Source organism: Mytilus californianus, unplaced genomic scaffold (assembly GCF_021869535.1).
Source record: "Mytilus californianus isolate M0D057914Y unplaced genomic scaffold, xbMytCali1.0.p SCAF_11, whole genome shotgun sequence".
Taxonomy (NCBI): domain Eukaryota; kingdom Metazoa; phylum Mollusca; class Bivalvia; order Mytilida; family Mytilidae; genus Mytilus; species Mytilus californianus.
The window spans coordinates 66,463,048-66,476,331 of record NW_026262593.1 but is presented as its reverse complement, the minus strand read 5'-3'; the positions used below and the strand labels follow the sequence as shown (position 1 = coordinate 66,476,331).

At 32.3% G+C, this 13,284-nt stretch overlaps 1 protein-coding gene across 1 annotated transcript in view; it reads left to right on the top strand.

The window, feature by feature from the left end:
* The window catches only part of LOC127720561 (selenocysteine lyase-like), a 42,008-nt gene that overhangs the window by 1,507 nt on the left and 27,217 nt on the right, over window positions 1–13,284 (top strand). Inside the window, exon 2 of the mRNA XM_052227168.1 lies at window positions 8,059–8,168. Coding sequence (XP_052083128.1) covers window positions 8,059–8,168 — 110 coding nt within the window. The remainder of the gene's footprint in view (window positions 1–8,058; window positions 8,169–13,284) is intronic.

Genomic DNA, 13,284 nt, shown 5'->3' with positions numbered 1-13,284 from the left:
CAATTTTTCTTTTATTTATGAAATTTACAATTTTTTTTAATTTTAATTTTTTAATTTTTAATTTAGAGGTGTAGTTATAATTTTATATTCATAAGTGGTTGACAGCTTTCAAAGTTGACATTTTATCTGAATCTGATTTTAATGAATCTGTGTGGTGCAAAGTGAAGTTAGAAGGAACTGATAAACTTTTATTAGGCTGTATTTATCATGTTTATATAGGAGTCTGTCGTCTGTAGCTTCAAACAATAAGAAATTGAACAATCTAATAATATGTCAAGCTTGTAATTAAAAATTATATAGCTGCTATTTAATTATGGGAGACTTTTAACTATCCTGAGATCAAGTGGGTTGATAATGAAGTATCGAGTGGTATTAACACAGATCCTTTTAAATTTTATGAGTGTATTAGAATAAATTCCTCTTTCAACATACATGACATATATGTTCACCAACACGTTTTCGTACTGGTCAAAATGCTAATTTACTTGACCTGGTTTTTACTAATAAAGAAAATATGATAGCCAAAGACTCGATACAAACTGATACACGAGCATGACCAGTGGGGAAGAGTGACCATTGCATGATCAATTTTGATTTTTGTTATTAATTGAATAACATGAATAATGAGAAAACTTCAGGCGATCTTTTTTCATATTTTAGAGGTAACTATGAGCTTTTTAATGAGAGTTTGAACAACATGCATTGACTGGGATGTTTTGCTAAATAATAAAAGTATTGATGAAATGTGGAAATGTTTCTTTTCAATAATGTCAGAAAATATTGATAATTTTATTCCTAAGAAAAGGACTGACCGTAAGCCCACCGCTGTGGATGGATAGAGGTACTAAGTCTGCAATTGTCAAGAAACAAAAATATAAACATTCAAGAAGTAACTTGTCATATGCAAAATATATGAAGGATTGTAACGAATGTACAAATGCTGTTAGAAATGCCAAACTTAGTTTTGAGCAAAAAGTGGGCTTAGAATCAAAGACTAATGTTAAATCGTTTTGGAATTGTGTTAACAGTAAACTTAAGACTAGATCATGCAGGAATAGGCACTTTTGAGAAACTGGATGGTACTTTAGCATCAAGTACTGCTGATAAAGTTAAAGTTTTAAATCAGTTTTTTACTAGTGTGTTTACTCATACAGATGACTTGAAAGATTAATATGATACTAATTCAGAGTCGAACAATTTTTTAGATGACATTAATATTTGTCAGAAAGATGTGCTAAAGAAACTTAATAAATTAAAGACAGATAAGTTGGCAGGACCTGATGGTCTATATCCGAAAGTTTTATACGAAATTAGACATATGCTATTTTGTTATCCCCTGTTTAAAATTCAAAAGTCAATTAAAGAGGGTAAAGTGTCAGATGCTTGGAAAAATGCCAAGTAGTCAATATGGCTTCCCACCAGGTAGATCATGTGTTCCTCAACTCCTGAAGGTTTTGGATGAGTGGTCAGAATTAATTGATGGTGGTTTTCCACTGGAGTCGATTTACCTTGATTTTTCCAAGGCATTCGATACCGTGCCGCATTAGCGTTTATTTTTGAAACTTGAAAAACTTGGAATCAAGGGCAGTATTTTAAATTGGATTAAAAGTTTTTTATCTGGACGTAAGCAATGTGTTCGTATAAATAATACAACTTCATTATTGTCAGATCTTTTGAGTGGTGTACCTCAGGGTAGTGTTTTAGGACCAGTTCTTTTTTTAACATTTATAAATGACCTTCCTGATGTAGTAGAGGGCATAGTGAAAATTTTTGCTGATGACTATAAAGTATATTCTAAAGTCTCATCAGATAATGAGCGCAGTAAATTACAGGAAAATTTGGACAGTTTATGTGAATGGTCTAATACTTGGAAGTTAAAATTTAATGCTGCTAAATGTAAAGTATTACATATTAATCCTGACAATGACCAACAATATCGTTATACCATGTTAGATGATTCAGACAACTTCATAGCTTTATCTAAGGTGAATGAAGAAAAGGATCTTGGAGTAACTTTCGAGTCAAATTTAAAGTTCGAAAAACATATAAGTAGTATTGTTAATAAAGCACAGAGAGTTTTATCTCTGATTCATCATTCCTTCTACTACATGGATCAGGATATGTTTCTTACTCTTTATAAGTCAATTGTTTGTCCACTGTTGGAATATGCTACATGTGTTTGGTCTCTGCATCTTAAAAAAGATCTTCGTAAATTGGAATCTGTCAAAAGAAGGGCCACTAAACTCGTTAAGGATATAAATCATTAAAGTTATGAGGATAGATTATGTTCATTCGGATTGCCAATGTTGGAATATCGTCGAGACAGAAACGACATGATTCAAGTCTACAAAGCGTTACATGGTATTGATGATATCAACTGGATGAATCTATTTACTTTAGCACCATCTAATACAACTAGAGGTCACTCTTTAAAACTATTTAAGAAACAGTGTAAGACGACACATAGACTAAATACTTTTTCAATTAGAGTAGTGGATCAGTGGAATAACCTGTCAGATTTAACAGTGACGGCATAGACTTTGAATAATTTTAAGTCTGCGTTAAATGGCGAAAATTGGAACCCGTATAAATTTATAAGTTCGTGTTAATTGTTAAGTTGCGTACACCTATATAAGTTTTTATTTTTTAATAAATATAATATATATATTATTATGCGATGAGAAATTTCATTATGACATTCCAAGATGAGGGGTCAGTGGCTTTTTTAATGACCCGAAGATGAAGGTATAAAGGTATGAAATTTCAGTATCTTCAGGATCCGATAGATATAGCCTATAACCGCAGCTCTCTGCTAGTTGTCCTCAAATTGTCACAAAATATCAGGACCATAAGAGCTACGAATTTGCAGCTAGATAAAGGGTGTTTAGTTTAAAATTCAAATCATGGGATTTGATCAATCAGCAAACATGGCTGCTGTTGCCGTATTGGCGCTGCTGAAAATAAAATGTAGGGGTGAAATGCAGTTTTTGCTAAAACTAAAGCAGTTGGAGCAAATCTGACATGGGTAATAATGATTGGCAGGTCAAAGTCTATCTCCTTAAATTTCTGAAAAATCAGACACCCATTTTAGAGTTATTGCCCCTGATATGTTTTTTTTTGTGTACAAATTTAATTTTTTGGTTATTATCTTGAAATCTATAACAGATAAAAAGAAATTACAAACAGTAAAAATGAGCAGAACAATAAGACCTACAAATAATTAAGTCAAACTGAGCATTATTTGTCAAATGACCCTTTATAGCAATTATTGCCTCTAAAAAATAATTTTTACCCTTTTTGAATTTTATTTTAGGAAACTATAGTTGATAGAGAGAATCATTTGAGAGTAAAAATGTTCATCAAAATGTGATTTACTAATAAGTTAACATGGATGACTTGTCTATTGACTCCTTATAAAAGTTATTTCCCTTGAATGACTTATTTTACTAATATTTGGCGCTTTTTGCAGAATCTATAATGGATAGAAGGAAATTTTAAAAAACCAAAAGTGTTTAGCAAAATAGGATCTACAAATAAGTCAACTGGGAGAAAACTGTCAATTGACCACTTAAAGGAGTATTTATTGCCCTTGTCCTTGAAAGATGGTTTTTATCCTTTTTTTTTCCATTTTTTGCAGAAACCGTTAGATCATGTAGATAGAGAGAAATTGCAAATAGGATGTTAAGCACAATAAGATCTACAAATGAGTCGATATGGCTGAAATTTTTCTCCCCTGAATGACCCTTTTTACCCTTTTTATGAAATTTATGCAGAAACAAAGATAGATAAAGAGCAACAATATCATAAATATATAACAAAAATGTTCAGCAAAATAAGATATACAAATAAGTCAACATTTGTTGACTGAAATTGTCAATTGACCCCTGAAAGTAGTTATAATAGCTGTTAATATTGTCCTTGAAAGATTTTTTTTTTTTCATTTTTGTCAAAAACTATAGGAGTTGGAGAGAAACTTTTAAAAAAAATCACCAAATAAGATCTAAAAGTAAGTGAACATGACCAAATTGTCACGCTAGTTATAGGATTCATTCATTGTCATTTTTTATCGCAAAAAATTTAATAGATAGGTATAAACTGTAAACAGTAAAAATGATCATCAACCCAAGACCTACAAAAACGCCACAAAATACAATGAAATAAGATCTATGAATAATCAAACATATCTGATTGCAATAAAGGAAAAAAAATGAATATCAAAATGGTGTTGTTTTTTTCCAGGTAAGCAATTCAGGCTCTTTGGACCCTCAAGATTGTCTGTTGCCATCCTTACCAATTTTAATGATTGTTTCTTGTAACAAATATTAAGTAGAGATTCCAGAAGCAATATAACACCTGATTTCACATACATCACATATGACAATTTGGCTTATAACTTAAAAACTATAAGGGGACGACCATTTGATATTCTGGGGGGGGGGGGGGGGGGGGGGGGGGGGGGAGGGGGCAGGAGGATTTTGAAAATAAATAACTCAGCCTTGATAATCACAAAAATAAATGGTTTGTTCTGTGGTAGTTCGAAAATAAATAACCTGACTTACAATGTATTGATAATGAATAACTCGGCAGGTCTTTGAGCCATTTTATAAATGCTATTTGAAAGTATGAGGTGGCACCAGATTCTTCATAAAATTCATCTTTTTCAAAAAAAGATTCGGGAAACACTTCCCAAATCTTTTAATAATAAAGGTATAAATATTATTTAAATATACTTGAAATGTCTGAAAATTGGTTTCATTTAACTTGAGATATATTGGCTCAGGAACACTTACCACACTTTTATTACAGGGCTGTAACTACATTGAGGCAAATGCCTTTATGTAGGAAATTTTAAAACCAAAAGCTTGTCTTCATATCAAATTGTTTTCACAGCAAGTGTTTGCAAGAAGCAAGTTCTGTTCTCCCTTGGACGTCGCACCTGTTTTTTCTGGATCAATGTTTCTTTAAATTTGTCTTTTGTTCATTGATTACCCTTCTGTATTCTCTTAGTGTTGCATTCCTTTTGTGATTTAGTAATTTTGTTTTCAACTTGATCATGAGTTTTATTTTATTTAAGACTTTTTAGCTAATTTTACAACTTAACTACTTTAAATTGTATCCCAGTTAAGAGCTACATCAAGTTGTAATTGAAATGTGTTATTAAAAATGGTTATTTTTGAAATCTCAAGAAGAGATTTTATATGAATTTATAGGGTTAAATATACTTACCACAATCCACCACCACCCCTGGAATAAATTCAGTTTTTTGTTCACATAATTGAAATTATTCAATTAAACGACAAATTAAAACTAAAGATACTGTATGTTACACAGGTAAATTATGACGTAGGTGAGTACATCTTATGGATGTAATTTTTAATCACCTAGTTAATTGCGATGAAAACATGTTGTGAAAGCAAACATATTCTATATAATATAAATGTAATTTCATGGTAAGTATATATTTAACCAAATTCATATAAAATTACTTGACATAGCTATATCACTGATTATCAGCCCCCTCTTAACTTAATTTGAATAAAACCCCATATAATTTACAGGTATAAAAGATTTAAATTCTGCATGCCGAAACAAAAAAAAACAACAAAAAAACAAAAAAACCAGCAGCCACATACTTAACTATGTGAATTACATTTTTACTTTATTCTTCATATTGGTCTTTTGATGTTGTCCATAAAAACTTAAGTCTTACGCTGAATCTATACATTTTGCTTTGAGGCCAAAATATTGTCACAAAATTATTAAAACAGAACTTGCGTTTTCAGAATAAGAAAGGGTCTGGGAACGCCCAGAAAGCACGATTTTGCATCATTTGTTCTATAGTTTCTTTGGGCCTTCAGCGGCTTCAAAACCCTTCAAAATTTTATTGCCTCGCTCCGCTCGGCGTAAATGTATTTGGCAATACTTTTAAAAGAGGCTAGTCACAGCCCAACTCTAATACCGTGTATGTATGCAATACATGTATATGCAGTTTGGAATTCAGAAGATTCATTTCCGCAGAGGATGATGATTAATTCTGATTAAATGGTACATTAATGACTTGACTGTACATGTATTATTTATAATAAAAAATGAATTTAAAAAATTGTATGTTTTTAAATATTATTAATATAGTTATGAAAATAAATAATCAGTCCCTTGTTTTAATGAAAATGAAAAATCTTGCTTCAACAGTGCAGAAAATAAATAATCTGTCCTCTTAGTTTACAAAAATAAATAACCGATCCAAAACAAATCCTCCTGGCCCCCCCAGAATATCAAATGGTCGTCCCCTAAAAGATGGATAGAAACTTAAAATAGAAAAAATGATCAGCAAGAAAAGATTTACAAATAAGTCTGCATGACCCAAATTGTTAGTCGTTTTCTAATTGAAGTTATTGCCTTTTAATCATAATGATGATTTTCCAAATTTTTTGCATATTTGCCTATTATGTTGAAAACTATAATAGACAGATAGATAGAAACTTTTATATAGCAAAAATGATCAGCAAGAGATAGACAGAAACTTTGTATAGCAAGACAAGATCTACAAATAAACCATCATGGCTGATATCTTAAGTCGCCTCATTATTATACCCCACGGAACAAAGTTCTGTAGGGTATAATGTTTTTGACCTGTCCATCTGTCTGTCCGTCAGTCCTGTTCTTGTCACCACAACTCCTCTGAAACCACACAACAGAATTTTATGAAACTTTGTAGATAACAAGGACATACTATGTAGATATGCATATCGACAGGAAATTATGATTCAATTTTTTTTCTAGGAGCTATGCCTCTTTGAACTTAAGAATTTCTGCCTAAATATACTAGTACAACAGTTTGTCCACACAACTCCTCTGAATCCACACTACAGAATCTCATGAAACTTTGTAGATGATAAGAACATACTATGTAGATGTGCTTATCGACAGGAAATTATGATTCATTTTTTTTCTAGAAGTTATACCCCTTTGAACATAGAATTTTGACCTACATATACTACTGCAACAGTTTGTCATCCCAACTCCTCTGAATCCACACAATAGAATTTAATAAAACTTTGTAGATAATTAGGACATACTATGTAAATGTGCAAAGTGTTTATCCACAAGAAATTTTTATCAGTTGACTTGTAGGAGTTATAAGTCTTTTAGACCTGCCAACTTTTGAAAATCCCCATGGGGGATTTAGTGAACGACCAGATTTTAAGGGTAAACATTTTTGCGGCGTTTCTGTGTGCACTGTTTTATACTCTTAAAATAGTCTCATATCTCTTCTTTTTTTTGGTATACTGATGATGAGCTAATAAGTCTTGATTTCTTTTATTTGCAGTCTTTGAACTTAGGAATCTGGTGATATTTTGTTTTCCCATTGACAATGTGGGGGCATGGGGTATGTGAGCATGCTCACAAACGTTCTTTAATTTGAGTTATTTCCCTTTAATGATGTTTTTAACATTTTTTGGAGTTTTTGCCTATTATCTTGAAAAGTGTAAAAGATACAAATGTAGATAGAAATTTTTATTTACTTTTAAGAGCAAAATTATCATCAGGACAAGATCTACACATATGTCAACATGACTGAAATTGTCAGTTAACTCTTTATAGAGTAATTGCCCTTTCATGATGATTTTTACCAAAAAATGGCTATTGTTGAAGATAAAGGTGAGCGACACAGGCTCTTTAGAGCCTCTACTTTTATTTAGCCCTTAAAAAAATATATGTACATGATGTAAGCAAACAAATCAAAGTGTTAATAGGTGTATTATAAAATGATCTATAATTAGCATGAGGAAATATATGAGAACTATGTTAAAAAAAAAAAAAATTTTCTTAGTGTTTTCAAAGTTTTCCAGTGTTAATCATTGATTTAATATAGACAAAGTGTTCATGAAAGATTCCGTATTTCTATGAGTATTCATTAGCAAATTTTGATGGTTGAATCTGACAAGTGCATTGCTGCTTTTAGTTGTTTAAATGTATTTTTCACTTGTCCCAGGCAAATGGGGAAAACAAAGAATAGAAATCCATGAATTACTTCTTTTTTCATTCTATTTAAAGGGTTTATTTAGATTACAATGCCACAACACCACTTGAACTAGAAGTTGTTGGAGCTATTACAAGTAGTCTGACTAAAGCATGGGGGAATCCCAGTAGTTCTCATGATGCTGGTAAGATTTAGATTAAATTAAATTGACTGACAATGACTGAAGCATGGGAGAAACAGGGTAGTTATGTTATGTTTGTAAAATATAATTCTTACCCTACTGGTGAGAATAGTCTGCCTTAAGGATGAGGAAATCCCAGTGGATCTCATAATGATTTTTAGATTTATAGTTATAACACCTTATCACCCTACTTGTGAGAGTATTCTGACCACAGCATTTGAAAATCAAAGTAGTTCTCATGATGCTTGTAAGATTTAGTTTAACTTATATTGCAACGTAAACGGGTTTTTCTATGTAAACTGATGTTCCGTTCATATTTTTTGTCTCATGAAATTATACCCTGCTAGCTCAACCATTTACGTTACTGGTAGAGAGGGTTCGGCCTGTGCTTTCGCTCTAGATCTTCGGACAGCATACTGACAATACCAAGAACCAATCAATTCAACTAATGACATGTGCCAGAAACCTATATTGGCTATAAATGAAATGAGGTGACAATTGCGCCAAACAAGGTATTCGCTCATATAACAAATAACCAAGATTCATAAGACAGTTTCATATTTAATAGACAAGACAATAATACAAATGTACACAAATATCGCGGTATCTCCATAGGAAATTTTAATCCTAAAATTTCAATACATTTTCTAACCTCACCTTATAGGATAAAACGGGGTGATGCATTTGCAATTAAAGATACCCATTATAAATTAACCAAGTTCAAGGAAAGTGTTTGGCCTTAGTGCTATAAAATTGATTAAAATAAATAAATTCACACACTAGAAATTTAGACGTAACCGATTGCATAAAATATCAAGAACTGTACACTACTCTTTCATAACAAAAACTGAATTCAATCAATCAAGTTTGTGACGTCCCACTTTCCGAGATAGAATAAAAAATACCCACTGGTTCCCACCGACTTTGTTAGATTAGAATATGAACCTCATAATTCCATGTACCAGGGACCAAAGTCAGTCCAGTAAAAAAATCAACATCACATTCAATCTATTCCCATTTAATTCTCAGTCCAACCAGAGCAATGTCTGAAACACATTATTCAGTAGCATTGACTAGTTCAAGACCTTAAAAAAACATGTGATAATACAAAATTCCAGAGTAAAGCTCGAACAATTCCAAAGATTGACGACCATTACTCTAAAATATCCTTGGATTAACCATTTTTCTTCAATATCGCTACCAGAATGTACCCCATTTATAAACCCTATATTAATAAAATATATAGGTATTGTACAATTCTATCTATCTAGTTGAAACGGAAACGTAAATTATGAATTTAGAAATGTTTGATCCAAAACCGAAACATAAATCAATTGTAAAGAAATAAATATTTAAGTCAAACATTGAAAATGAATAAAATGAAATTTTAAAGTACAACTTACCAGTACGAAAGTTTTCCCCAATCTAAAGAAATATTGTCCAGACGAGGTTTAAATATCCAAGTCTGGACATTGAGTCTCAAGCACGAGAAAAACAATCCCTGCGAAAACTAAACTGACAAACCTAGTTTTATATAATATCTAAAAATAGAAACAGGGGATTTACACGACCCATAAACGTTACAATATTGTCCTTTGTTGAGAGAAATTTAACTGACAATGGCTGAAGCATAGTGGAATTCAGTAGTTCTCATGATGATGATTATTGAAGGAGTATTCTGACTAAAGCATTTGGAAATCTCAGTACATATCAAGAGGATGATTACACCAAGATAACTGTAAAGATTGTTCTCAATCTTTCTTACAATACCTTTAGTCTGTAGATATTTATTCTATTCAATAGCTTTTCGAAATACATTAGCCAGGTTTTCTAAATAAAATAACAACTAAACTACTATTTTAAGAAATAGAAATTATTATTATTACTATAAATTACTACAAAGAATGAAAGTACAATATGTTTAACGGTTTTCTGTGATTTTCGTGCGTGAAGTATTTCCTATTAAGTTTCTGTAAAGATGAGTTCAAATTCGTTTTGCTATTCGGAAAATCCCCTTTTTATAATACTTATCACGCCTTATCCTTGCGCGTAAGAAAATAGGTCGCTACTGGTCAAGGTTAATCATATAAATCACTGTCAATACATAAGTAAATATTGGATTATAAAGAAAGCAATTACGATTTCATACGTCTCGACACCGATTTATCAATATAAAGCATATAAATACAAGTAACTAAAGAAATGTAGGATTAATAACAAGTTAGAAAACAAAGATGTTATTCGAATGCCACATTTGTTGGCGGAATTTCGTAACGCTAAATCGGCAACTGCCAATTTTGCCGGGAACGACGTTACGTTAACACAAAGGTAAAACCGCGTTATTGAATGTTTACAACACTGCCCTCCGTCAAAATAGAATTTCGTCTCGAAATTTAAATAATTGCGAAATATTAAATCATTAGATACAATTAAACAAAATCTAATCAAGCACCTGCTATCTCAATAGAATATTAAAATTAAGAAAATTTGTTTTTGTCAATGTTGACTAGATCACGAATATATCACAATTCTTGACACGTATAATAATAAAAGTGTACCAATGATATATTAAACAATATACATATAAATAATGTCAACAATTTTGTAGTTTTGTGTCTTTCAATATAATAAATAAACTGTTTATAAAATTTTCAATGTTTTCTTTGTCCAACAACTTCACTGTATTATTGGTTCGTCTCTTTTTGTCTTTCTTTCTGTATTCTCTTCTGTTTTTTTTTTTTTTATGTGTCCTCTTCTGTTCTTTTCTCTTTCTGTGTCCTCTTCTGCTCTTTTCTTCCTTTTTCTCCAATCTTTTTGTGTGTCTTGCGTTACCTGTTTTTTATTCTCATGTTCTTTCTTAGTTTGGTCTAAATCTGTTTCACGGAAACTTTCTTTCAGTTGACTTATTTTTTCCACCTGACAGAAAAAGTTTCCATCCTCTTTTTTAACTGAAACATTTACAATTTCTTCCGTAACTGGAATATTTTGATTTTCTTCTGTTACTGGAACATTCACAATTTCTTCTGTAACATTTACATTTTCTTCTGTAACATTTACAGTTTCTTCTGTAAAATTTATATTTTCTTTTGTAATATTACCGTTTTCTTCTGTAACATTTACATTTTCTTCTGTAACATTAACATTTTCTTCTGTAACATTAACGTTTTCTTCTGTAACATTTACATTTTCTCCTTTAACATTTACATTTTCTTCTGTAACATTTACATTTTCTTCTGTAACATTAACATTTTCTTCTGTAACATTAACGTTTTCTTCTGTAACATTTACATTTTCTCCTTTAACATTTACATTTTCTTCTGTAACATTTACATTTTCTTCTGTAATATTAACATTTTCTTCTGTAACATTAACGTTTTCTTCTGTAACATTTACATTTTCTCCTTTAATATTTACATTTTCTTCTGTAACATTTACATTTTCTTCTTGCAAGAGCTCAGGCAACATCTGGACATCGACCTTGTCCGTCTGTGTACCCTTATAACTTGTACTGGTAATATTTCCTATATGTACATGCATGTCCTGCGTACTTGCTACCATGGGTTTTCTGTCATCCGCCATTACCGGCTCTACCATTGAATCTCTGATTGACAGGAACTCACTTCTTTCCGCTTCTTTGTCAATGATAAGCCCAGAATTGGTGTCCTTTACTCCGACTCTGGCTTCTCTATCAGTTTGTCTCTTAGTCTCACATTCAATCCGCTGACCATTAAACTGTAAGCCTTGCATAGGATTGATTGTGATATTCATTTCATCAGTTAGGTCACAACCTAATAACATGTTATCTCCAATGGGTGCTACATAAACTGGCCATTTGAAGGTTTCACTTCCCAGATTAACTTCCACCTCTGTAATCTCTCTTGTTGTCAAGTTCTTACCGGCCTCAGCAACTACCAAATTTCTTGCTGCTCTCCTTAGTTTTGGCCGTTTACTCCCAGGAATCTGATTATACAACTTCTCACTTAGAACCGTCACCTCTGCTCCAGTGTCAATAACTGCATTCGTCACAATCTTGTTAATGACCACTGGAACTGTAATGCTAGCTGCTGTCACCCGAGCAATGATAATATGTCCTTCTATCCCGTTGATCGGTTCTGCACTACCCATTACCTCCTTTGGTGTGTTCTCTGGTGTGTTCTGTTGTATCTCCTTAGACTCCTCAAACAACATCTCTAGGCTTAAATCTAGGTCCCGTATATCTAGGCTATCTTCTTCAAATGATCTCTTTATATAAGCTGTATTCACTGATTTTTTCGGTTCAACCAAATGCTCTTTCATTTGGCAATGTTTCTCTTCATATTTCAAATTATTCTCTTTAACTTTTTCTTTACCATGTTTAGGGGCTGACACTTGGTCGATAGTCTCAACCCTTAGCAGTTTAAAGACTCTTCATTTTGGTTTTGACTCCTTTCATTATTCCTTATAAAACCACCTCTGTTTTCTTTATGATTATGATAGGGGCTTCTCTTTTCTTTTGGACAATCTCTTATGTAATGGCCTTCCTCATTACAGTTATAGCATCTGGAATTCTTCATCTTGGTCGTATGGTCTCTATACACTTGCTTATTTTGCCATGGCCTACTGTCATAATCCTGTTGTGTATAATACTTTGCCATTTCTCTTTTAATGGTTGTCTCTAGTGACTCCGAAATTCCTCTTTCAAACTGAGTCAATCTTTCCTCTGTTACAAATCTGTTTCCTCCTACTTTTCTGACCTCTATATCTTCGGACCCACAATTATTTCTATAACTGTCCTCTGTTGTACCAAGCTGACGGATGTTTCTGTCTCTTGAACCTCTCTTGTAAGTCTCATATAGCGTTACTTGGTGTATTGCCTCTGTTATGCTAGTAATCCTTTTTGTCAGTAGCTCAATAGCAATACTCTGGTCCGGCAATCCTCTAAGCATATACTCCACACTGAGTGTACTGTGTGTTGCTGTGTCAATTGTGGGGAAAGACTTCCTGACCAACATCTCGACCCTTGAAGCATACTCCTGAATTGTTTCTCTATCATACTTTCTCAGAGTATGAAGCTCTTGTCTGTATGTTTCCGGGTACCCATGATCTCCAAATCTATTTGACATGGCTGCACAAAGTGCTG